Source organism: Trematomus bernacchii, unplaced genomic scaffold, assembly GCF_902827165.1.
Source record: "Trematomus bernacchii unplaced genomic scaffold, fTreBer1.1, whole genome shotgun sequence".
Classification (NCBI taxonomy): Eukaryota; Metazoa; Chordata; class Actinopteri; order Perciformes; family Nototheniidae; genus Trematomus; species Trematomus bernacchii.
In genome coordinates this window covers 5,476,081-5,503,520 of record NW_022987513.1, presented here as the reverse complement: position 1 = coordinate 5,503,520, position 27,440 = coordinate 5,476,081, and the positions used below count along the sequence as shown (strand labels likewise).

General features: G+C 40.5%; 1 protein-coding gene across 5 annotated transcripts in view; it reads right to left on the bottom strand.

Moving 5' to 3' along the window:
• Positions 1-27,440, bottom strand: part of abr (ABR activator of RhoGEF and GTPase) — a 126,551-nt gene that overhangs the window by 72,720 nt on the left and 26,391 nt on the right. For 2 of the 5 annotated variants that reach the window (XM_034152866.1, XM_034152876.1), the window contains exons 2-3: positions 9,100-9,281; positions 759-857 (exon numbers count right to left, since the gene is read on the bottom strand). In XM_034152866.1, the coding sequence (XP_034008757.1) occupies positions 759-857; positions 9,100-9,281 (281 nt within the window). Of the gene's footprint in view, positions 1-758; positions 858-5,295; positions 5,595-9,099; positions 9,282-13,243; positions 13,398-23,855; positions 23,914-27,440 lie in introns of those variants that run through there. The other 3 variants (XM_034152895.1, XM_034152887.1, XM_034152905.1) reach the window with 3 other exon arrangements.

Sequence of the window (27,440 nt, the reverse complement as noted above, 5' to 3'; positions counted from 1 at the left end):
CATTAGCAGTGACCCTAGTGGTGATTTTTTAAGAGTTTACGTGTCTGAAAAACGATGGTTGTTAACAAGTGGCTGAATAGGACTACAGAAGTTGTCGAGGACGTTGTACGTCATTACGCCGAACACGTAAACACTCCCGCTAAGTTTGTTTGCCGTCATCCCTGCACCACTCTATTATGATAGAGAAGTGATAAATAGAGCATGACTTAAAAATATAATATATATAAAATTTAAAAAAGTGCATCAAATCTAATACATATGTGTGCTTAAGACTTTTTCTAAATGACTGAATAACTGGAGGAGAAAAGGAACAAAAACTTTATCGTGTCGTCACTGAGTTGAACGAGTAGGAACTGAGAGTTGGACCAGATTTCTGCCAGTATTACTGAAAGATATTCTGTATATATAATTGACTGCTTAATAAAGCTTTTTGTGTGTGGGTGTAGCGGTGGAGGTTTTGTACTACAACAGATATGAAAAAAAATGAGTTTGATGTCTAACTGACTGTGTCTGAGCAGCAGAGATGACAGGATATGACATAGTAGCCTAGCTTTGGGGAAGCATGTTCAGCGCTTCTTCCAGGAAACTGAGTGACTGAGGTCCTGCCTTCATTCTGACCATTAACCACTAATAGTGTGGTTGCAGTTCACACAGAAGCAGCAGCACTGCAACATGCATGCACCTAAATGAAACTGAAACTATTTTCTCTCCAAGTAATGTTTTTGAAGTGTGTGTGTTGTGTGGTGTGTGTGTCTCACCAGTAGCAGGGCCTCCAGCTGGTTTATGTAGATCTCCTCGCTGGCCAGGAAACCAGACAGCACCAGTTTCTTCATCTCCAGTCCTTTCTCTACGTCTCCCTGCATGATAAAATACACATAATTGTAATATCATACAACACAAGAAGTTTCACATTTCACACTGATAAAAAAACTCAAATCCAGGAATAATTTCTAACCACATCACAGTGCCATGATGACTCAGGCTCATTTCCTGCAGTGACCACATCAGGTAAACAGGAGATTTAAACACACTCATCAGAAGTGCATAGCCGTTGTTTGGGAATTTAGCTAGTATAAAAACATGTAAATGACTGCTTCCTCTGCGGGAAAGTCTACTAGTGCTTCCAGGCAGTGTTTTTTTTTACTTTAATATCAGGGAAGTTACCTCCCTAATCATGTTTGGGCAACATTAAGGAGCTAGAGAAAACAACACACTCACACTGTTATCCCTCTACGGAGGAAAACAGTAGTTTGGGAAAGACTTCTCAATAGAGGAAGAGGTGTGATAAAACAGTTAATCTGAGGTGAAATGTTTGGCATCCTTACTGTTGATGTGTTTGTTATCCCAGGAATGGGCAGAAAAAAATTCTGCATGGAGTGAGACAAGTCAGACAGACATTCAATTCAAACCTTGGGGCATTTTATCACAATCCAATCAGACTAACCTTTTTTGGTGTAACTACTGTTTAGCTAGACCATAAACCTCACATGTTTATAAAAAGTAGAAAAGGGTAAAAATGATTACATTTCTTTAAAAAAGCCAAATATATACCGGATTAAAGGGAACTTCAAATGCATAGGGACCAAATAATTGGACGACATGAGGGATGTTTATGTTTGATATTCGTGTTAGTTTGGATGCCTGTACATCTGATTTAGAATAATAGTAATAATACAAGTAATAATAATTGCTGACAGGTTGTAGACAGTATTGGTGGACCACCTATGGTAGACTAATTATGTTACTTATTTAGAGACGGAGGCATGTCAACTAGTGTATGTTTTTAATATAACAGAATGTGTATTATGTTGCTTTAAGCTTATATTTTGTGTTGGAAGTTGAATAATATTGTTTGTATTCACCCACTGATTCACTTCAACATGTAATGGGTTCTTCCTTGGCCCTTAATACACCCTTCTACCAAGTTTGATGAAAATAGGGCCAGTCATTTTCCATAATGCTGCAGATAAACAAATGATACTGAAAAACAAAATATCCTTGGCGGCTTTAAATAAATTACACACTATACAAGGGTGTGAAGTTAATAATTATTGCTTTTCATGCATATACTCATTACAATAATATGTTAACACCTGCAGGATGAGTTACACTGCACTATAATGGAAAAACCCACATTGGTGTTAAAATAATGTAAGGCACTATATGTATATGGCATATGGTGTTGACCAAAACAATTCCAATGTGTGAAATCTACACTGGAAATCCTAATTTAAATATTCCTCTATAGTACAACTGCATATTGCTTAACAGTAAATGAACAGCTGTTCACCTGTGCAGGGTGTCATTCCCTCTTTACCCCCTGCTGAGCAGACGCACACAGCAATAAAGTGGAGAATTGCAGACAGAGTGACGTTGAAGAAGTCTCAGTGTGTACTTAAGGGAGGCCAAAGAACAGCCATAAGAGCAGAAAGGAAAGTTAATATTTAACACAACCAGATCCTCACAGTGATATGATATCACCACACCTGCCTGATAAGACAAGAAGGAGCCATGACCCAATTGTTTTAATCCTATCATGACCAACACTCGAGCTATACTGTGTACCAGGAACAGTACTGAACATTGTAAACTTTAGATTTTTTAAATTACAGGATCATTAAGAATTGGTTTAGCAGAGACATGGCAGAATGTATTCCCTGAGGATATTTACCTGCAAAGAACACCACATTTAGAATATACTTTTGGAAATAAATTAGAAATATTTGATATGTAGTAGCAGTTAAATCTTGTAAAAGATGTTACTCTTAAATGTTACATGTGCATCTGTACAGTGACAGTGTTGGTGCTTTATCTCCCTGTGGCAATCTAAAGAGAATTACAAGAAGAACCAGGAGTGATTTGTGTAGATCAAGTCACTTTTAATTGCACGGGTCAAAGTGTCCAGTGAAGGATGTCAATCAGCTGTTCCACTCTCAATCCATCAGGGTGTGATCCCATTATAGCATCAGTAAGCTAACAAAGGTTTCCAATGGAACCTTCTAGAGCAGAGTTTGAGCAAATTCAATCTCAGAATTACCTGGTGGCAATTTAGCCTCTAGTGGGCAACGGCCAATATTTTGTGGGGGTTATTATGTAGCCAATTAGGAATCCCCCTCAGTGCACGGGTCATTGTTTACAATCCAATTACAAACTTTCTAAATTATGAAAGTTTCAATGCAGATAAAATGATAGGCTGATAAAAAGCAATATCATCATACAAAAATAGCCAATGGGTTCCTAAATTGCATTTCGGCCAATTGGTTGGCAACACTTGATTGGTCAATACATCCTGCCTACTGACTTTAAGCTGACTATTAGGTCTGTCACAATAAATACATTGTTTACTTCTCATACAATATATGTTTGATGTTTGAATTGGAGGGATGAACCTCTCTTTAATGGTCACACATGCAGAGCACGCAGCACACAGTGAAATGTGTCCTCTACTTTTTACCCATCCTAGTAGTAGGAGCAGTGGGCAGCTATTGTACAGCGCCCGCTCTGATATAGACATGGCCTCTTCTTCTTGGGCCCTTCACTGTGACTATATGCTGGTTTGTTTACATACGCTGCAGACAGACATTGCACATTTTTTGTTAAAAGATCCTGAAAGTCCAATTCATTTATGATTTTGGTTAAAAATAAATAAGAAAAGAATCACATTCAAATTCCGATTTGTGTGAATGTTCTTAAAGACTAAAAGGGTGTATTGTGATGTTATATTATCATTATATCAGTGGCTTAATACAGTCTTTAAATCCCAATAATACATTTTTTCTTTGGACAATTATCGTCCAACAAAATGATTTCTTTTGACAGGCTTACAAACAGAAACCAGAACACTCAAGATACTGAAACCTTGTCCTGTTGCTTGCAAAGCTTGCCTGCACATATCTGTTTATAGAGAAAGCTTCTGAGTCTGTTACAACGTTGTTACTACTTGAAACAAAGTGAAAGAAAATGTTCTCTCTGACTTGAACTCAAACTATAAGCAGCACTAGAAATGAGTCATATTTCCTCTTGAGACTCTAAGATGGTCCTTTGATATGTAAGTCCTGCTGCAGCTCACCATTTCTTTTAAGCACCATAAACCATATGTGGGTTCACATCTCCAGGCAAATGTTTTTTCATTATGTCATTGTTTTTTTTTATTGCAATAACAGAGCCACTTCTAACATGATTTCATCGCTTGTTTAAGGTCTGGAATATGATGCCAGATGTGTGTAGCTGCCCTGACAATACTAAACAAATACAATTTGATGCAAAAGTAAAGAAGGACACGTTGGTGGCGTGTAAAGTTTACTCTTTACTTCTGCGACAAACATATCACCACAAGATGGAAAAAGGAAGGAAGGGAAAAAACTGTTTTTTCCAACAGTGGGAATATTTTCCCTGTGCTGTACAAAGAGCTACTGTGTGGCGAGAGGGCAAGATGAGAAATACATGAGCAGTGAAAGGACTTTTCCATGGCAACCTGCTCCTGTGCGTGCACTTCTTCTTACTTTTGATATAGAGAGAAAGCTGTGGTCTCTTTTATGGTGCCCTCTGCTCTTATTCTGTCTGATAAAGAAAGCTGAAGAGTTACTGGGAACCACAACCTTTCATTCCATTTAACTGTAGCGAGTACACACACACACACACACACACACACACACACAACACACACACACACACACACAACACACACACACACAACACCCAACACACACCACACAACACACCACACCACAACACACCACACAACACAACACACACACACACACACACACACACACACACACACACACACACACACACACACACACCACACACACACACACACACACACACACACACACACTACACACACACACACACACACACACACACACACACACACACACACACACACACACACACACACACACACACACACACACACACACCACACACACACACACACACACACACACACACACACACACACACACAGACTTCATTTAGAAGTTACAACCAGAAAAACACCGGCCGAGTTGAAAGAGCATCAGAGTGAGGAGGCATGTGCTCCAGAGTAGCTGCCTCCTCAGGCTGACACACTAATGGCTGTCACACACACTCGTGCAGTGCAGATGTCTCACGTAGCAGCACATAGTGATGCCACATCATCCCAAAACACCAACAACACTTTCCACTTAGCTATATATAGCACAGCTGTCTAGCCTGGTCAGGGTGTGAATCGCAAAAGTGTTTATGTGTGTGTGTGTGTGTGTGTGTGTGTGTGTGTGTGTATCCCCCTGCATCCAGCCGCTGTCTCACCTTGAACTGTCTATGTGTCGGGGTGATGTGATCCAGTTCCCCATCTCCATATTCAAACACCTCCCCCTCCTCCTCCTCCAGCACCCTGTCCAAGTAGCACAGCACCTCCTCCTCTTCCTCCTCCATTATTCTTTCCTTTCCTTCGCCTCCTCCTCTCCTCTTTCTGCCTGAGATCCCCTCTGTTTCAGGGCCTGCCCGGACACATCAGTGTTTTCCCTTCAGAGCAAGTCGTCTGGACATCGCAAGCGAGAGAGAGAGAGAAAGGGAGAGGACCCCGCCTACGCAACCCCACCCCCTTCCTCTGCCGGGCTTCCTGGTGTGTGTGAGTGTGTGTGTGTTCCACCTCGGTCGATGAGGTCTGCCCTCCCTCTGCGTCTGCCCCTCCCCTCAATAACAAACGCTCTCCAGCCACTTCCTGGATGGCTACATAGAGCGCTTGTGTCTGCGCTGCTCTGGGAGTCAGTCCGCTTCATTCTCTTCTTCTCTTTCTTCCGTATCTTCAGACTGAAGCCACTTCCTCAAAACACACAGCTTCCCTTATTCTCGCAGAGTGTTGCAGAGTTCTCTCTGTGCCCATTGTCTCTTTATTGATCTGCAGAGAGCCTTGGGTGTGGAGCAGAGATCGGCTCGTGTGCTGCTGGTGCGGCTGATTCTAATTACAGGTCAGAGTTCACAGCAGTGTAGCTTGGGAAGAACATGGGGTTGATTTAAAATAGGATATATAGAAGAAAGGAATGAAGAAAAACAATATTTCTTGAAACTAGAAAGTAAAAAAACGTCCCATATGTAGATGTGTGGATTCAATTATGGGTGTGTGTGTGTTTGTGAATGACTATAGTTCACTCTTCACGACCTCTCACCCTGCTCCTGACCCGTAGATGTCACTTTACAGGAAGTCTGCCTGCCTATAGATTCTCCTCCCCCATTTCTCAGGCTCTCTGTATAAGTCTTCACTCTTTATCTTGCAAAACAAAACTTGGAAGAGTGGGGAAACAAAAGTATATTATGCTTATGGCTTTTATTTCTAGGTCACTAACATTGCAAACCATTAATATGGGAAAAGAAAGAAACTTGAAACAAAGAAATAAGCTTGAAAGAGACTTCAAGAAAGCCAGAATGAAAAAATATATAAATCTGGCAAAGAGGATAAAAAGAAAAAGCATAATATTAACCAAGTAATTCATGTATACAGCCCAAACTAACCAATTGGCAACACAACTACATCCGCTATCCATCATTAGTATAAGGTCAAATGTTTTTAAAGCATCCCAATATGTAAAATAAAACATCTCAAACTTCTTTTAACTCCTATGTGGGCTACAGATGCGATCCTCATGCTGAATTGATGCATCTTGGCACAGAGGCGTCAGCGTTTGCTCTCTCATGTCAGCAGATGAAAGGCAAACTCAGCGGAAAGAAAGGCCGACTTAACAAGGCGGTGAGGAAAGAGAGGACGAGTTCATAGGAAAGACCTTTGGAGGCTGCAGCGTTGGACAGAAAGCTCCTATAACAGTCTCTCTCATAGTGCCAAACCAGCCGCTGCTATAAAGTGCTCTGACTCAGTTTTCTACTAAAGTGCCAGGGTCAGGAGGCAGAGTTAATAAATACAGAATACACCCACAGAACTGCAATTCTAGGTTAGACAGTTTGACAACAGTTTGCACGCAATGAAATGAAAGGTGGAAAGGTTAAAAAATGTTTACATATCTTGTTTAAAACCTAAAAAAATAAAAAAATGTATTTCATTCTCAAGAGCAACTAAGGCTCCAAAGATTCACTAGATCTGAACATGATTGAACACTTCCACTACATTTCTTTATAATGATTTGAATTTAATGAAAACATAATTTTCTCTCAATGTGGTTACTAATGTAGGTTATAAATGATTGACTTGATTTAAATTGTCCAGTCTTGTCTGTTGTTACCAAAACTGGCCCCTAGATGGAGACACATTTTCATTTACTCAAGAGACCCTGGGATAATGACTCACAATGATTTCAACAGAACAATACACTTATTAAATGTATTTATTTATAACTATGTCCAAGTCCACATAAATAAGTTCAATGCCAGAGTGTTTTTATAATACTATGGTAATGGGAGGGTGCAGGCATATTAAAGAGCAAATAGAGCAAAAGGGGGCTGTGAGATTAAAGCTGGAAAATTGTGATGGTGGGGCATTTCTACAAAAAGTGTGAAAGTGGCAGCGGTAACTCCATTACAATTCTTTATTTCTCTTGACTGTCAAAATTAAGAAACCAGCTGTTAATATGTACATCACTTCACATAAGTCGGAGCCAGCCACTCAAGATCGCTGTTTTCATTCGGGCTTGCTCTGATGTGTGAATCTAAAGCCTGTTAGCTTCTTTGTTTGGGTGTGAGTGTGTGTTTCTGTTCAGGTCAGGGTCAACATGACTCCCACTGAGCCCCCCCCCCCTCACAGTCAGACACACAAGTCACAGTCAATTTCATGAAAGCTTTTGTGTGTCAGCTTCATGTCTGGTGTCTGTGGAACCTCACTGGAAAAGTCCACACAAATCAGTAAGTTTAATATTTCCTGCAGCAACGGTTTATTTGTCATAAACAGAGCACGCCTTTTCCTCTTGTTCACACACCCAGGGATAGCCCCTGTGACGGATTAAACAGAGAAAATAGTGCCACCTACAGAATGTAATTGACAGCTATTAACTGAATATAAAAATATAAAAAGGGACCTTGTCTTTTTAACACTGACTCATTTACTAATGACACCTTTGTGAATAAACACGGTCCTGGAACGTATTCTGCTTCCATGCACAGACTGGCAGATCAGTGCTGGTGCCGTCAGACCCCATGTGGGTCAGTGGTCATTTCCTGCTGCTGTCAATGCACCACCTGCAGTGCGCTGCAGGCAGTCTAGCTGTTGTGGCTAATCGCTAACAATTAGACAGGGTCTAGATCCGGCGGCTAACTGGAGGGAGAAACCCACCGCTATTAATAACAAGGAGAAAAATGTGCCTGATGACACGTCAGCTTTGACTGTATTATATATACTCCTAACAGCATGGAACAATGAGAGAAATTAGAGACTTAAAGGAAATTGCAATGCCTGTAAGAATAATTTATTTTCAAACTAATATCTCACTTTTTTATAGATATTTTTAAACCTTTGAGTTTAGATACTATGATTAAAAGGTTTTCCATACGAAGGTTATGAAAGGCAAGTTTGAATTAAAAACGTTTTATATCGGAGTACTACACTTCCATCAACACCAAGTTATAACAGTTTTCAATTTGATTATTATGTTTAGATTTGACTATTTTAGTTTGGTTTCAGTTTTTAGGAAAGGTTTATTTTTATCTTTTCGTTAAGACCAGTAGGTTTACAGTGTCATAAATATGCTGGTACATATAGATACAAATGAAATGGTTGGTGAACGGTGTACGGCTATAATGTTTAATCATCCTTAGCTTGGGTAAATGGCATTTTATCTACTATGATAATAAAATCCTTTACGTTATTGTTTTTAAATTGAGACTAGACTGCATGTAAAAATCTATGGTTCAATCTCAAGAGAGTTAAGAAGCTATATGAATGAACACCATGACAACACTGACCAATGGAATATATGTTATACACTTCTCTGTAGTGTAGGAATTCAGTATAATAAATTAGGATATTAATAAACTACCTTCAGGCTTTTCAGGATTTTTACATAAGAAACTCAGCAGGAGTGAATGGTTTGTGGAAGTAAGAGCGCTGCAACTGATGTGTCCCTCCTTCCTTTAAATAAGCATGTCCATGCCATGTGTCTGGGCTCTTACCCCTGCCAGCAGGCTCTCTGGTGGAGTGGGGGAGACGGCCTCTCCGTCGGGCCCTTGGGGTGCGCACAGCTGTGGCGACATGGTGGGAGACTCATCTATGAAGGGCAGCGTCTCCGAGCCGTCCTGAGACTTGCCGTCCTCCGCTCCGTCTCCCTCGTAGCCGTCTGTGTTGTAGTTAAAGTCTGCAGGACAGAGAGACAGACAGAGACATTATTAGCATTTCACCAGAAAACAAGGCCTGCTGGCTCCAGTGACTCACAGACACCACTGATGATAACAATCTCTAGTACTTCTTCAGAGCAATTTGCAAGCATTGAATTCTCTCTTTACCCACCACTTATTTTGGTGCTGCACACAAAAACACAAGGAATGGGTGATACAAAAGATGACATTTCTGAAGATTGAATTTATAAATGCAGACGGCATGTGATGATTCTTGGATAAAAGAAGAATTAAAATGGGACAACATAAAATACAAGTGGACTGTTGAAGCTTGATTTCATAAACGAACCAATAACATGCAACAGAAACAAGAGAATGAAACATTCGAGCGTGGCTGAACTCTACTGGCTGGACTCTACATGTGACTTTAATATTTAGGTTTAATATTGTCTATATATATATATATATATATCTCTGTCTTTAGGTTTTAGGAGATGAACAACTTGTTTTGTTTTAGTCGCTAATAATAACACATCAAGAACTGTTGGAAATAGTTACTCTATGTTTCCATAGTAACACACTGACACTGTCCACATTTTACTGACTATTGTGAAGGCGAAACATCACAGGAAAGGAACAAAAATGATTGCTAATGTTTATCCACAGACAACGATGAAATATGCCCTTTGAGTCCGCTACAAGAAAAACAATCACATATTGTCCAGGATGTTCATTTTGTTCCCTGATTGGATAGAAATCCTGTCAATCTATCCAATAAAGCACACATTATTATGTATGAGCTTGAAATAGAAGTGCATGCACCAAAGCATGTGCAACCATTATTAAAATAATTTAAACAGTTGTAAAAAAAAAAAAAGCAGAACACAATGATTGAAAAGCTAATAATGTGGGAGGTGCATCGCTGAGCCTTACTGGCTGCTACTTTAAAGTAAAAAGTGTATGAATCCACTACTAACTTTACAGACAGACATTTGCTCTAAATGATTCCTAGACAACTCAATAAGCCACAAACAGGACCTAATTGCAAAATAAAAGCAGGGGTCAAAAGGGGGGGACAACAACACACATCATCAAGCTAATGCTAATGGTTGCCTAAAGTGGCCGACAGGCAGCCGTCTGTCACCCTCTGACACGCATCGTAACCCAGTCACTGCACCGCCCACCTGCCAATCAGAACATTCCATCCATCTGTTAGCTACCATATGGTTTATGTGTAGCTGTTGGGCAAATGGTACACTTGGGTCTTAGCACACTTAGTGAAGCGTGCAAAAAAAACAGTGCTGAAGAGCTGCGAGATGACATGAGCAGAACATGAGACGTGGATGTGAGGACGGGGTTAAAATACTGAGGTGAGGTCATTTGTCCAACTGTGCTGGGTTCTTGCCATAGAAAAGATCTGCCCTCCCAATATCCAAGTGTGTGTGTGTGTGTGTGTGTGTGTGTGTGTGTGTGTGTGTGTGTGTGTGTGTGTGTGTGTGTGTGTGTGTGTGTGTGGTGTGTGGTGTGTGTGTGTGTGTGTGTGTGTGTGTGTGTGTGTGTGTGTGTGTGTCTGCCTCTTGTCCATCTGTTCCCTCTCTGACTGTTCTGCACACCTTCTGGCCTCTTGACAGGCGAGTTTGTCCCAATCTGCTAAAGATGGGCGAGTGTATGTAAGCATGAGAAAACTGAAAATAACACACGCAACAACATAAGGCCGGGTGATTAAACACATTTCATATTCAATTCAATATGATTCTGTTGCTTAATGTGGGAGGAGGATCATTTTAGAACCTCTCTCCCGGCGCTAACTGTCCTCAGGGTGTCAACAAAAAGTTATTCATCGATCTAGCCTCTTCATTTTACCGTCAAAGTTTAACTTTACTCTTGAAATGTACAAAATACCGGTTGAGTCGAGATGTAATAATCGCCATCTCAATTTGGAGCTTTCAATACTAACCAAACTAGAAATTATTCTGATTTTGTAATAATAGAGCATCCTTACAAATATGCAAAAGGGTCTGCTCCCTGTTGTCGTTTTTTATTTGCAGAAATAATAATAGGCAGCAGAAATCATTCATAAATACAGCCGCTGCTGTGCTGAGAAGAGTCCATCATGGAGAACAGAGTTACAGCAGTGAGCAGGGTGCACTCTATCTTACTTATAGTTGCCTTATGCAAGTACTGTCAGCCTGGTGTGCATTGAGTGTTTATCGGTTAAACTGAATCATCGTGGTCATTGTGTGTTTGAATGAATCACTTTGCATGCACTTTGGTGTGTGAGTGGTCATTACTTCTGCCAATTATGTCTTATTAGCTATATTAACGCAGGACAGAGAGAAGCAGAGACAAAAGAAAAAGGCAGACTTTGAATATGTCTTGAAGCCGAGATGTTTGTCACAGATAGGTATTTACACTCAAGTCAGCTGATCTCAGTTTGACTACTTAATCTATTATTACTCATTGACTGAAAAAGGAAGGAGTTACAGGTGAAATTCTCTGGAGTCAAACAGACGTCTATAGATTGTATTGGGCAGGATGTAGATACTATAACTGATGACACATCAGATAACAAAGAGGAACAGATGTATATAGAGAAGAATGAACATCAACAGCAGTAAAACTCTTTAGGGAACAGCTTGACCACAAGAGTCCTTTTTTTGTTTTTCATACAAAGAATAATACAAATTGCTTCCAGAGGCTTTCTCTGAACCTACTCTATGCTTCACATCATAATGCATGCATTAGTCTGTAATGGCAGATATAAGTAGTGAAGGACAAATAACTGTATTAAGTTCAATGTTTAGCAATAGGATCATAAGCACAAATTGTTCCTGTTGTTAATGTTGAGTTGTGATGAGATTTCTGGTTTAGATATAAGCACAAAATATGTTCCTATAATGTTGTTTTGTGGGGTTTTTGGACCCTTGAGATGTGACTCTTTAGGGATGTGTGCACCCTCAAGTCTCTAGACTACTTCACCGTTTGTCATCTACATAAGTCTGTCACAGCACGGTTGTTCTACAATCCTTATTAAACACAATCATCTCTAAATATAACATTAAAGTCGGTGTGCTACAAAGCTGCTCTTCCTTGCTTTGCTTCAAATGTATTTAGTTCAATAAGACAGGTTTTCCCAGACAAGAAGCTCTGATGTCACTATAACGTCACACATCAGCGGTCACAACGCTCATTGTGCATTAATCCACACATGCAAATGTCTTTCTGCACACACTCCTGTCAGGTGGAAATGTGTGCTGCCTCCGTCAGCTAATGCACCCTGCCAGATCTGTGCGTGACAAACAGTTCAATCAATACTGCACATCATCAATGCAGAGGGAATCTTTCTGTGCAGAGGATCCAATCGGCCCTAACATGTTTTTACTGCTCAATAGAGCGGTCCCCAAACACGCTTTTCACAGGGATGAAAGAGGGACAAGCTCAACATGACATGTGATTAAAGAGACCATAATGTCAAGTAAAAGGATTGACCGAGGAAGGATTGGAGGAAGATCCTTTTGAGAAATCAATACAGCGACGGTTTGGCAAATACACCACAGTGAAGTGGACCTACATTAGACTGTCAAGATCGACCCACATGCTCACATGTGTCCAGAGGCCAGGGGAAGTGTAGTCAGATACAAGGGTGTTCTGATTAATATTAGATCTATATCGTCATAAGAGATAAGATACTGTCTTGATGTAGTAATATGCTGCAAGTGTTGTCTTTCCCTGGTTTCAAAAGGAGGCATTACAGAAAAGTTGTAATTTAATTTACCAGACAGTTTTAGTTGTTTTTACCCAATTAGTCATTATATCCACACTGAGTGTTTTTTTTTAATAAATAATCATAAGGAGTGACTCCTTATGATCATTTATCAAAAATCTCATTGTTTCTTTTAGGAAAGCACCAATAGTCAATGCTAAAAATATCACAGACATTTAATCAAATATACATCACCACCATGTCTTACTTCAGACTTACGATTGTTGGGGGAAAGGAGAGAACGAATAACACACGCAGCCTCGAAGAAGAAAGCCATTGAGGTGTGTGTTGTGTGAAATAAAGACCTTCACTGGCAGTCATCAGTATCACCAAGGCAGTCGGGCGAACATTACGTCAACACTGAAGTCCCACTGGTCTTCACTTAAAGTACAAAAAACAAAACTAGTTTGAAGCTCACTCTTCTGTACCGCCCCTGGAGTGAAGTTGTTGTGGAGCTGATCACTGCTGAATACTTTTACGGCTACACAACTGTCATATAGCACCCATTCAAATTAGGGCAACAATGCTGTATTCAAAAAACACCTGCAGCCTAAGAGGAAGCAATATACTGTACAACTAGGGGTGTTGGTGTTTACAGTACATGCAGGAATTTTAGGTAGTCCATTTACTTACCGTCATATGAGGGAAGAACCAAAACTGATTTCTGTTTATACATTCAGTAATTGTCGATAATAGAAAGCCAAACCTAAATGCTGGAACCCACACGCTGCTGCCAAGGAAGCTGGCTGTGGATTAGTGGAGTTTTCACACTTGGAAATTATTCAAATCGTGTTGATGCAACACAGGAAGGGTCTGTGAATCCACCGAGTGATGAACTCAGCCTTGGGAAACTATATTTAGAACTATTTGGATACGTGGTTTGGGTTGTTTTCCAGGTACTTAACCTGCGTCCAGTCTGTTATACAATTGGGAACCAGGTACATGGTACAATTGCAGACTCATTTGTAAATGGTCCATTAAAAAACAAGACATGCATTGTTATCCAAAAGCAGAAAATTATTTTTAAGATTCCATCTCTAGAAATGTGACTGTATCATTGAGCCGCAGAGGTCAACAGAACTCAGCAAAAATATTCCTTTAAAGGTTTTCTATGTTAAATAAAAAGGTCATACCAAGTATAATACAAGGGCTCAGTATCTGACAAATGGAAACAAAGTTGACCTTCATAGGAAGCAGAGACTGGCCGGACAGTCTCACAAATAGCTTAAAAAACAGTGCATATAATCTATGGCCACTCCACTGCAATACATTCTGGTGTATTGAGACAATCCTGGAAATATTTGTATTTCCACTACAATGTATTTCTCTAAACTCAGTGTGAAATATCATTGTACACAAAGATGTGTATTAAATGTTAGATTTTTTATAAAACAAAAATACTGAAAAGATAACATTATGAAACTTGTGACTTTACATAATCTTTTAAAGTCAGTAACGCACAGGATTAAAAAACAAAACAGAAATAAACGAAAAGAAAAACTGGTCCAAAAATGTTTTTGTTCCCATTTCTTTACTACTTATTTTACATGTAATACCAGACACATTATCTTGTCTCATGTATTCAATGTTGTTCCCTCTGTGGACCTACGTTTTGTCACTCACAAAACATGCTGCCCTATACAATTACTGATATGCTCTGGGGTGTGTAAAGGGGCTTAGGTTCTTCTAACAATCAACGCTATGGTCCGTGTGTGTGTGTGTGTGTGTGTGTGTGTGTGTGTGTGTGTGTGTGTGTGTGTGTGTGTGTGTGTGTGTGTGTGTGTGTGTGTGTGTGTGTGTGTGTGTGTGTGTGTGTGTGTGTGTGTGTGTGTGTGTGTGTGTGTGTGTGTGTGTGTGTGTGTGTGTGTGTGTGTGTATATATATATATATATATGTTCCCCTATGCCTGCTCTGCTGTGTCATAACGTCAAAATATAGTTGCATAACCGCTCCGTTAAATCTGCAGTCCCGTCCCTGCTACACCACCACCCACTCAGCCACTCATGACCTCCGCCCAATGTCAGCTCACATCACACTCCCTGATAACCTCAGCTGACGGACGGCTCTAAATCCACCTGTCACTCTCAATAACCGGCCCTCGTTTCCATGGCAAGGACAAAGGCTGCCATGACAACTGGCCGCATTGATGCAAATACGTCCTGCATGCCAGTAAACTGTTTGCACAGGTTGAGAGGGAGCCAGTGTTCCTATGTGTACCAGAAGACAAGACAAACTTTAATAAAACTGAAACAGCCCGGGTCATAAACTAGCAGAGGGTACACACAGAGAGAATACGGTCAGCTGATTGGTTGTTTGAAACTCCCTCATTCACCCACCCCCTCCACACTGAACAACAAACCTCTGCAGGGAGAACACACCGACTCTGAATATGACACAACAGAAGAAATCAATCGTAGTGAAAATACCAGATCTATATGTTCATTACGGCTCATGTTTCAGCTTTGGTGCTGTCATGTGACCATATTATTCCTGTTCATCATAAGAAAACATCCATAATATAATATACAGTAGAGGCGTTAAGTGGTTAAACTGGTGTGGAATGAAGGTGGGATGCTGAGACTCGGCTTAATATTAAAATATATAATATTTAGTCAGTTCCTATCACGCTCCTGTTGGTCAGACATGCAAGTATAAAACATTTTTGATTAAGTGCTGTGTTGCATCGCCAACACTGGGCAGATGATTGACAGCTCCACTGCCAGGCGACATCACACGGAGGGACCCCTGCTCGGAGCTGCTATGGCATTCTGGCCAGCCCCCAGCCGTTTAACTACAATATTTTTTCAGTTAAAGCTAAGTCAGAGTCAACAAAAATGGCAGCTTCTATAACATCACCTTTAGAAGCAGACCGTAAAGTGTTTTTTGATCTGTGTTTTTAAGGGCAGGTTGTGTGAGGGTGTGGTAAGTGGTATGGGCGGTGATGTGACGGCTGACTGCAGAGATCATACATCACACAGCCAACACGTCCACTGGGCCAATGGGGCTGACAGAGCCATCCATCACACACACAAACAGAGACACATACTGAACAGCAGCAGGGACTCAGCTACAAACCATTCTGCTACAAGTAAACATCAAAAACACCTATGATAATGTATGCAAATGCACAGTTACTGCACCTGCATGGTGAGATAACTCACTGCCTAGCTTTGAATCCACTCTAAAACCCTTATGTAGTGGCAGTGACAGTAATATTCGCACACTTGTTTACGGAAGTAAAGATATCTCTCGGCTGCGATTGATTGTTCCTCGTTACATGACAAGTGGAGCGCGCTGCTCCTTTCCAAAAGTTGAACTATTGTCAACTCTGGTGGCCCGGGGCGCGCCCTGGTTGTGCCTGGCTGCACCCTGAAAAAAAAGGTACTTGAGAGCAGCGGCGGACCACGGCGGCATCGCTCTCTCGTTTTGCGAGCGTCTCCATTGAAATGAATGGAACGTTTACTGCCCCTAAATAGTATCATTCATCATTTTTTAAGCTATTCAATAAAACGACAAATAGTTGTGGCTATGTTACGAGAACTACAACCCTATAAATGAATGGATTAAACCTTTAATCTGACATTACATTTGGGAATGTGTGCATTAATGACTGAGGAACCAAAGTTTGTTAGTGTGTTATATGATTTTCTTCGTAAAGAAAACACATTTGATGTTGAAAGTATCTAACAAGCACAGGAACAAAGGGAGAAAATTCCCAAAACAAAAATATCTGTGATTAGCTGCATTGTAACAAAAATTATATTGGCAAATAAAAAATGATAAGTGTCAGGAGAAATCTAATGTTTCCCCTTGCTCAGCAACTAATGTGAAGCTGTCCACTCTTAACCCTGTATTCACCAGTGGTCTTCCAATAGAATCTGTGTTTGCAGCCCCCATAGGATCTGATGTATACCGTCATTTTCTACCTACAGCAGCTTGGACAGTTTTTTGCAAAATTGCAAACTAATAAAGATGGGGTTCCTGCTGCAGTGAGAATTCAATCAGGGTAATGTGCTGCCTTGCTCAGCATTATTTTCCTCAGCAGAAGAAGGATTACATCATGCCCTGCAGCCCGCTAACACTGTGTGGGCATCGCTGCAAACTGCCTCTGTGTCGAGCACATAGCTGCAGTGAAGGAGTGCACACACACAAATACACACACTGAAGTAGAGATGTGTGTTTACAAGGGTTGTTGTGCACCTGCACATTTCTTTAGGGAGCCCATTAAGAGAAAAAGTGTTCGTGAGAGTCTCAATGCGTCTGCACATTTTTATTATTCAACAGTCTTCTATTGGCTTTTTTTATTGTTTACTGTATGTGTGGTTTTATATGCGTGTTCTGGGTTGTTGACAAGATATTCCTTTGCGTCTTCAGTGCCGCTCTCAAAAGCTGCAAGAGAGCTGAACCATAACAGATCCAATTCTCCCAAGACCAGATGAAAGACAGAGAGAGAGAAAATAAAAAGGCGAGAGTGCTGCCTCCTGCTCAGCAACTGGTCCTCCTGGCCCTGTGGAGCCATGACAGGATGACAGGACATCAGAGGCTTGACGGATGTGTGGTCATTGTGTGTGTGTGAGTGTGTGAGTGTGTGAGTGTGTGAGTGTGTGTGTGAGTGTGTGTGTGTGTGAGTGTGTGTGTGTGTGTTGACGGAGTACATGTAGGCTTTTACACCTCCCTGTCCCGCGGTCATCAATCCAGAGGCGACACTGGGGAAATTAAAAGCCTTTATGAAGGTCTATCTTTTTATGTTACTCACCTCATCAACATAAAATATTTCACCAGCGGCGCAATGACACGAGACTCTGAGGACAGAACCAGCAGCAACACAGCAGCACTGGAAACCAATTTATTTCTATCATACGCAGATGATAGAACGTAGAAAGAACTGTACAATTAAATATGGAGCTTTGATGAGTGTATGGACAGATTTGATTTCAACTTTTAGCCTGTAAAACAATTATTTGCAAGGTCTAAAATAACATTTTAGAAAATTATCCTTTCCAGTTTCTCAAAATCTAAGGTGATGTGTTCAGATGTATTTTGTCTCAAACATACAAATATTACCTTAACATTAAATATAAAAGAGAAATTAGGAAATCTACATAATCCTGGCTGAAAACCACATTTTGTACTATTTTTAAATAAAAATGTATTTTACGATTAATGGAAAGTTGACATTTATATTTCTTGTTTATCAATTAATCAATGATTCAATTTATATAAGAGTTGGAGCTCTAAAACAGAAGAATATAAGGTTGTTCTATATGATTTGCTCAGAACTGTCCAGCTCATGCAACCTCAGTTTAAGTTACTGTACTTGACAGAAATTACCCCTCTAAATCAAATAAATCTGTAAACCAGACGCAAGAATAAATAGAGGCTCCGAAGTCACTCTTGCCAGAAAAATCCCCAAACCAAAGGTAAAACTGTCAGATGAAAACAGACAGCTGTTAACCAGAGATGCAGATGTGGAGCGACAGACTGTGTTCTTCACACAGCTCCCCCCAGGAGCCATCGCAACCAGGATCAATCCAGCTTAGGAACCAATCAATATGCAGCAGGCACACCCACCTTCCTCCTTATGCACACACACATTCAGACACACACATAGACACACACACAGACCCTTAAACAACCAGAGACATTTGATTTAACATGCAGCCACATGTGCACACAGATAGCAGATGTTCACAGAGAAGTCCCGCTTCACAGTGACAGTTTCTGGTTGGTTGTTGGAGCCTTAAACTGGGAGATAGCTATTAGCGGTGTAAACAGATGATTGTCACACGATGGTTGATAACAACAGAGCGCTATGCAAGGGATGCTTAAAGATTGAAGTCAATTTGATGTCTCAAATATTTTTTGAATCCGATTACTCTTTAAGTGGGATCCTTGAAAAGTAAATTATCATGAAATAGAAAAGTTTTACCCTTTTACAAAAGGCTCTTTATCTGCCTTTGATATGTTATTTTAGAGCAAATTGAATTGAAGACAAAAATGTTCTTTTAGGGGTATTCTGTACAAGTGATTTGTGGGAGAAGTAGGTGAAGTTGCTAGAATATTTTTCAATGAAGTAGACTACTTCTTAGTTTAAATCTAGTCAATAGCTATTACTGGATAAAAGTTGAGAGCTTTTTGAGCTTAATGCTCTAAAAATAACTATTGCCAGCTACATGAATTTCACATGAATGCAGGATGTGGTAAGTAGGAACAGCAAAAATACAAGTCTATTTGCTGTATCATAGAGTGGTGTGAATGTGTAATGCTCTCCTTCCACAGGCTGATGGCTAACAGGGTGATGGCTGAGAGAAATCAGATTACTTCTGCGAGTAACTGTGATCCAATTTCACAAAAGAGATAGGACATTTTTAACTTTTACTAATTTACTTATAATAATTCAATATATAGTCTTTATTGAGCTCAATCTCATTCTATTGTATAGATATAATCCACAAGTGTCTACCTGTGAAAAAGAGCTGCCTTTTCTAGTGATTCAGATCCAAAGTAACAGCTGTATTTCATTGTGTGCACCTTGCGTTTCAACAAATAGGACTTCCTTCCTGGAGATTCTACCGGCTTGATGTTACAGTAATGCTAAATGATGCTAACTACGACGATGTCAAGATGTATGACAGTGTGTGAGTCATCCAGTTAAACCGTGGTCTTGGTCCCCTCAGACTGATCAAGAAGATAATGGGTAGGCTCCCCGGATAGAGCTAACCACTGTGCTCAGGAAATAGGCAGAGCCCACTTTAAAGGTCAATAAGCTAAAGGACTCTCACACTTTAGTTACTGGAGGGAGAAAGAAAGGCGAGAGGAGGCTCAGACTGAGAAGATAAAAGGAAGGGGGGGGCTCGTAAATCTTGAGCGCTGATGGAAGATGACAGAAGAGTTTCCAATATAACATCAAACATCTGACCCAGGCAGACAGATGATTTTATAAATGTGTTACACTCTGCTAGGATAAGGGATTGGAATTGATTAGATGTGGTTGGTACCATGCCAATAGCTATTCTGTCTATCGGTCCAATTCTTTATCGATTCCTCCGTCAATTTTCTGAAAGAATATTTTAAAGTTATGGTTTATAGATGTTGTTAGTCAAAGATACAAATCTACTAAACTTGTCTTTAATAGGGAATACAAGTAGCCCTGTTGTCATATTTCTTTGTGAAATACAGTCACGCTTTGGAACTGTTTCTTCATTTGTGCCATGACTCCTTCTTGTAGAGTTTCAGATCATGAAGGCTGAGTTTTTGGGAATGTGCAACCCTCAGAAAAACACGATATAATATACAAAAGGAATTGATCACTTCTGAGGCATACGATTCCGATGGACCAGACGATTTGGAACTGGTTTCCAGTCTCGTACTGAGATAATGCTAATGAGGATGTCCGCCCATTATCCACTCTACACCTCAAGCACACACATCCAGAGCACTTACCTGCCAGAGAAGAGTCCGGTGAAATGCAGGATTGTCCCTTTATCCCACAAACGACACACATCTACCACAGCTGCATATCTTTACGTGCCATATGCCTGTAGGCAGCGAGAGATAAGAGCCCCCTCCACTGCACAGCCTCGTGCATGAATTGCCATTACCCCCAAAACCAACGTTACCATGGCAACCAGCCACTATACATTGTAATAAACTCGCTTTAATCCCCAAGGCTGGGTCTGGTTGGATGCAACCCACTGCCTCCATAGATTAGGTCAACCACTGTCAGACACACACACACAAGAGGTCACAATCAAGTGCACACACAAACATCTACCCAACCTCCAATAATCCACAGCATTTTATTTCCTAACCCCACTTCCCACCTTGTGCCTCCATCCATGTGTTTGTAAGCAGGTAATGTACTAGGAAGTCAATCCTCCACATAGATCACTGCGAACACACACCCACGTTTGATTACGGTACAGCAGATGTACTACTGTGTGGGCATCTACACCTCGGCGTGCAGCGGTACCCTCTGCATTCGTTCGTAGGCATGCACTAATGGAAAGTGTATCAAACCGTGCATTGAAACAAAAGAGCTACAATGAGAAAAGCTATTAAAATGCAAGCGCCTTCACAGCCCTCGAGGCAACCCTGGCAGGTATAGCAATGTCTATTTATTGCACTCCCCGGCCTAATTACAGGAGTATGATGCACATTGGAAGCATGAGTTAAATGCAGCATAGGTCTGTTACAGATAAGCTGCTCACTTAGATCAATGCTTCACATTACAATGATCAGAAATGTAAGGAGATAAAGAGCAACTCTTGATATAAAAAGGAGACAGCATTACAGGAGTGAGGACAAATATTGCTGGAACATTTTGTGACAAAGAAGAAATTCATCTGGAAATTAATTGGGGCCAAAAAGAGACATGAATATAGAAACTAACTGGCAGTGTGTGGGTGTACACTCCAAGTGAGACTACATAACACTTCCCTGCTGTTTCTAACTACTTGAGCAGACTAGGGCTGCATTTTAAAAAGGCAGTTTTCAGAATGATTTGATTCAAACCTAAAATGGAAGAAATGTGTAAGGTGTCCTTTGTAAAAAAATATGCTATTGTTAAAGAACAATCTGTCAAGTGCCTGTTAAATGATGTATTTGTGATGACCTGGAAATGTTCAAATGAAACTTCTAACAGTCTACCACATCAGCATGCGCATACCAAACTCACCAATCTGAACGCTATTGCACATGATTGCACCATACCAGGCCATATTTTTCCGAGGTTTTCTTTATGGGAATTCTTGCAGGTTTTTGGACGGCAGAATGTGGAGAAGGTGGGAATCAAAACAGGGGACATTGCGGTTCAATATCATGCGTTGTAACTACTCTACTACACCCCTAGTTTAAACAGAACACATTAGTTGTCTCATAAAATCCTTTAAATACAAAATTGAAATAACTGCACACTTATAATGAACAGTATTGGCCAACTGTGTGACTAGGACAGAAGTAGAGAAAGAAAAAGCTTCAGCAAAAAGAGCTGGAAACAATCCAATGCTGTGGCAGCTCCTCTGTCCCTCGAGCATTGATGGCAGGAGTGCAGGTATAAAGAGAAACACCTGCTGTTAACAGGCCTCTCTGCAGGTTTCTCTGACTCTCTCAGCGTTTGCACCCATTAGCCCGGTGTTACTGCTGTATATCCGGCGCCAAACAGTAGAAACTACAAGTTGTTGTATGTGTCACCGACCCTGCTGTTACAGTTTTCCATGAATGCAAACCATTACACAGCTGGCCTTAGCAACGTTTATGTTCAGAGTTTATTTTAAGAGATTTGTTATTGAACGAAGGGATGCTGCATGATGCCTGATAAACGAGACACAAAGCCATCTGGCATGAGTGTGTCAGCACACATATACACATACACACACACACACACTAGACTGGCGAGAGACCTTGTGGATACCACTTCATTGATTTGGAGTTTAATCCATCGACAAAAGGTCACAGTTAAGTGCTGAATAATAAGTGGACAGTAATTTGAAAGAGTGGCCTTGCCATGGCAATCATAATCCGTTATGATGCCAGCATCCTATTTAAAGTGTGAGAGGGAGCGAGTGAGTATAAGAGAGAAAACAACAGTTAGATGATAAGCACACATCAATAAATAAACCTAATTGAGTACTCCTTACATTTACAACAGATGGACCAATGTAGGCCTCTCTGCTCTTATTAACGCCGTGAGTTTTATACCAATCCATTATTCTGTAGGTTACACGCTCACTCAGGCATCCCTTAAAATTACACCTACAGTACCCACGATCATAGTTAATCTCTTCACGCTGTAGTCTGTTCAACATAGTTTCATCGCTCAGCACTACCTCAAAATTCCTTGCTCTAACTAGTTTTATGTCTATCCAATAGTGGTTCCCGAGTCAAATGCCTTTTTTATTTGGTCTGGCAAAGTCCCACCCAAGCCCCCCCAGAAGAGGGACATTCTTTCAAGCTAATTTTCCTAGTGGCCAAACGATGGTTATAAAACTTTGTCAAGTAATGTCATTGCTTTACAATTCACTTACATTTGGAAAGGCACATCTGTAAATCAGCATTTTTTTTTAGGTAAACCAACTAACCAGTAAAAACATTTGAATAGCCCATATTTAAATCATTAGGTCCTAAAATGTGTTAAATGCTCTAAAAGGAATCCAGAGTTATATTCCCTCTCCATGAATATGACTGAGCCGAGATTATGGAGTGGATTGGAGGCGGGGTTTAAGGAAAAAGAGAGTGCAAATGCTCTAGGGGCCCATTGGATGCGGAAGATCGCCATAGGGAGGATTCAGGTATTTTTGTTCTCAAGAGTCAGGGCATTTTGGCTTCATGTGCCACATCGTAAGAATGAAAGGGTGCCCGCATACAACGCTGTATCCAGTTCTCTATACATCCATGGTCATACCACTTTCCATGAAACTCTTTAAAGATGTATTAACCCTTCTAACTGCATGCCCCTTTCTTTTTCTTATTTGTTTCCCCTCCTCTCTCACTGAGGGTCTCTTTAATGCCAAAAAAACAACCTGGCTGCCATAAAACAACCGTTTACCAGCAGAAAGATGACCTACTGACACCAGAAGGCCACCCTTTACCGAGGCCATTAATCTTAAATGAAACCCACACAGATACACATGTAAACATATACACACACACTACACAACACAATTGGGAAAGAGAGATGCCTACCTCCAGGTAAATGGATTCTTGGTTTGACAGCTTCTAAAATCAGGCTGTGAACATGCGACCAAACATTTATAGAGTGAGATTTATATCCCTGATTTAGGAGTGCAAGTCGATGTAAGAAACCTAAGGTGACCTATATGTGTTTGCTCACCTGACTCTGTCTGGTAGACTCGTCGTTGCTCGAGTACATCCATCAGCCCTCTCTACTCATAATGGTTTCATCTCCCTTTCCTGTCTCCCCCTCTCCTCCCCTGTTTTTCCCCTCCTCTCCTCTCTTCCGCTCGACTACCCTGAATGCTTAATCGTGGCCCCTGCCTTCCGGGAGCACGTAAACACGCCAGCCGCACCATTGGCTGGGCACGGTGGTGTTACTCTGTTTCGATTGGCTGAGGGGAAGGGGGCATGGGTGGCAAAAGAAGAAGGGGTTGGTGGTTACCATAGCCCTACAGGATGACTTCTGTCCATGGTAACACACCACACACACACACACACAGCTCGAGCCCCTCAGGACATTGTAAAGGTCCCCATAGACTCACAGAACACTAACACACTCAGACACACGACACACCCTCTAACATGAAGCACAACAAAGGATTTCAGATCTTCACCCACGTGAAGATGGCAAGATGTTTGGCATTCAAGGAAAATTCTGCTTATGCTGTTATATGAGGTATTCTAGTTTCTATAATTCTTTCTTTGAGAAAAACTGAAAGAAATACGTAATAGCCACCACGACAACGTACCACGTATTTAACATGCATTCACACACAAAATACCATGCCAAATGTCAGCCTTTTAGAATGAAGAACTGTGTCCATCAAAGGGTTGAGAACATAATTCCTGTGTGACAGAATGAGCTATAGAGCTGTGGCTTGATGTTAAAAAGCAAGTAAACAAATATAGCCAGCTGTTTAAGAAAAAACCAACTCATGGATGGTTAGCAATTTCCCTGACTGTGCCGTCTGTATTTGTCTGTATGGTATTTTCAAAAGATGGTTTCCTCAGGTTTTTCTATGAGATATAAAAAAAAGAGAGAACAGTGTCTTTGAGAGATTTAAGAAAGACTGAGTTTTTGTCCCATTAAACTATCAAACTAGTTGCATCTAGCTAGCATAGCAGGTAGCTAAATTGATTTATCGGAAACATTATATTTATGCCAGCAGGTTTTTATAAGCATAAAATCACTCGGATTAATCAACAAATTATCAAATGAATATGGAAAGACAACCCAAGATTCATAACAGGTCTCTGATTTTTTTAGCTACAGTTATAAGCTAACGTTAGCCCAAGCAGCTAAAAATCTGTCGTATAAACAGTATCTTTCAACATGATCATTTATAAGGTGTCAGTGACATAATATAGTAGCAATATAGTCAGACATTACTAACCTAGGCCGATTAGTTAGGAAGTTGGTTTTCCAGAAAATGGTTGCATAACATGTCACCATTACAATATTGGTCAGAAGAATCGTTGCACCCTAATGATCCATGAGGTCTTTGCAGTAGATTATCTGTGGTGTGTGAAAGAGCCACAACAACATGCTCAGCCGAGCCAAAAGCTTCATCTATTATTCACAAGGTTGTCATTGAGTGCCACCGAGAAGTATGACCGGAGCAGGGATGTGGGTGAGCAAGCAGCTAAGTTAATGTTCTGACTTTGTGCCAGATCTCTATTAGACTTCTTTTACCTGGACTCACTCATTTGGAACTATGAGAAATGACCATCCGCTTTAAATGGGGATGCCGCTTTACTATTATGTAATTGTGTGTAACTGTATAAAGACCTGTACATCAAAGACATTACATTATTTCATTTCAGTTGGGAACCCATCTGTAGTAAAGTTGGACGGGAGATTGATGTAATAAATAGGTGCACCAACAGCAGAGTAGAAAATGGTTTGTTCAAATGTAGCTGTGACAAGTTATTTTACAAACTTTCATTCTATCAATTGACTAGTTTGAAATGTAATCATGAATACCCTCAATAGTTTCTCTAAAAAGCTGTCTTAATGTATAAATGTTTAATATGTTGCAATTATAGTAGGTATAGTAACGTGTAATTTCGATCACCCCACGACTATGTGCATCTTCACAGTTTCATCCTAATGATAATTAGATGCTTCTTTCTATTTAAGTATCAGGTGGTTTTTTTCATAAAGAGGGCTCTATTGTGTATCCTGACTAATTAAATAATAGCTATGGTTCAGTGGTAAAAACTATCTTTTATGGGGTGGCATCTATTGATTAATGTGGAATTTTAGTGCTGGTTAAATCAGTTAAATTGTTTACTCTCTGTCTTTCTCTCTCCGTGTGATAAACTCAAAGCACGTGGTTATCCCTCAGCAGCATCACACAATTGTTTCCTGTCTGTTTTTGGAGAAGTGGAGTCCATTACATAAGCATGAACCCCTTGCCCAGCCCAATGGGGAAAAAGAGGCTTGGACACCAAAACAAAGAAGCTAGCATTGAAGAGGCAGTAGAGATGACCGTATTACATAACAAAACTGCTCAGAGTCTTTTTCCCGCTCAGTGTGTGTGAGAACGAATTTCACTGTCTGTTTCTATCGCAACAGCACAGAGAAGGGAAGGAACAGCGTCATGTATTGATCAGCATAATGGAGGAGCTTTTAGAGCGGGAAGACAATGATTCAAGACCTGACATGCCACACAGATTAAATAACACAACACACAATTTAATTCCTGCAAGACTTAGTGGCTATGTTATAGTGACTTTGCCACAACGTAGCAGCAGTAGTGCGGACAGAAATAGTTGATAAATAATGGTATGATACCTCATTTAAAATCTTCCAACTTCGGATTCCAGGGTTTGATTCCGGATAACTGTTTGTTCCGTTTTGTCACTTCATCTATCAAGCGCTAATGTTCTCGTGTTTGTTGCTGCGCTAATGATTTCCACTTCCTTACTATTCAATAATATATCCTAGTCAATGTCTCAAGGGAATATATCCGTCATTTTAAAAGTGTCAGCCAGTCTTTGTTACGTTGAGGTATTACGTTGAGTTTGTATTTTTGTCTTTACATATTTTGTGCCAATTATTTCAATGTATTGGTCTTATTGGCTTTTTGTTTAAGGGGCTTCACCCACAATAAAACATTATTCACCATATGTGACAGTAAAAAACAAAACCTTCACTCTGGACTAAAATGAAACAAATCCACAAATTAGGAAAAAAACAGCCTCATACGTGTTGCTGTCGCATAGGGTGTGTGAGGTGTTTCAATATAGTCAATATTGATCCAATAACTAAATGTCTTGAACCACATACTTTATAATAATTGCTCAATCCCCTGAGGTAAGATAAAACGGCATCATTGTGACCGGGTAACAACAATATGTGGCCTCTTCACATTGAAACAGCTGTTTGAGAGTACCTTTTAGATTGTGGCGTGTTCTCTGCGGTCAGGCAACAAATTATAAATCTTGATCAAGAGCCATTTCTGCTGGAACTAAGGGTGCAGCCATTGGCTATGCAAAGACAGAAGAAGACGGAGATGGAGAGAGGCGATTGGTTTGGTCGAAAAATAATTTGTAGGGTGATAAATGAGACATCCCTCGTTGTATTAACCTCCACTACTAACACTCTGCTGGGAAGCCATCCAGAATCACTCTGCTGTGCCTCTGTTTGCTGAGGCAGGCCATGTGACAGCCAAATAACTAACATTAAACACTTAAAGACAGAACTGGGACTGGATTGGAGTCAGCCAGGCCCAGGAGT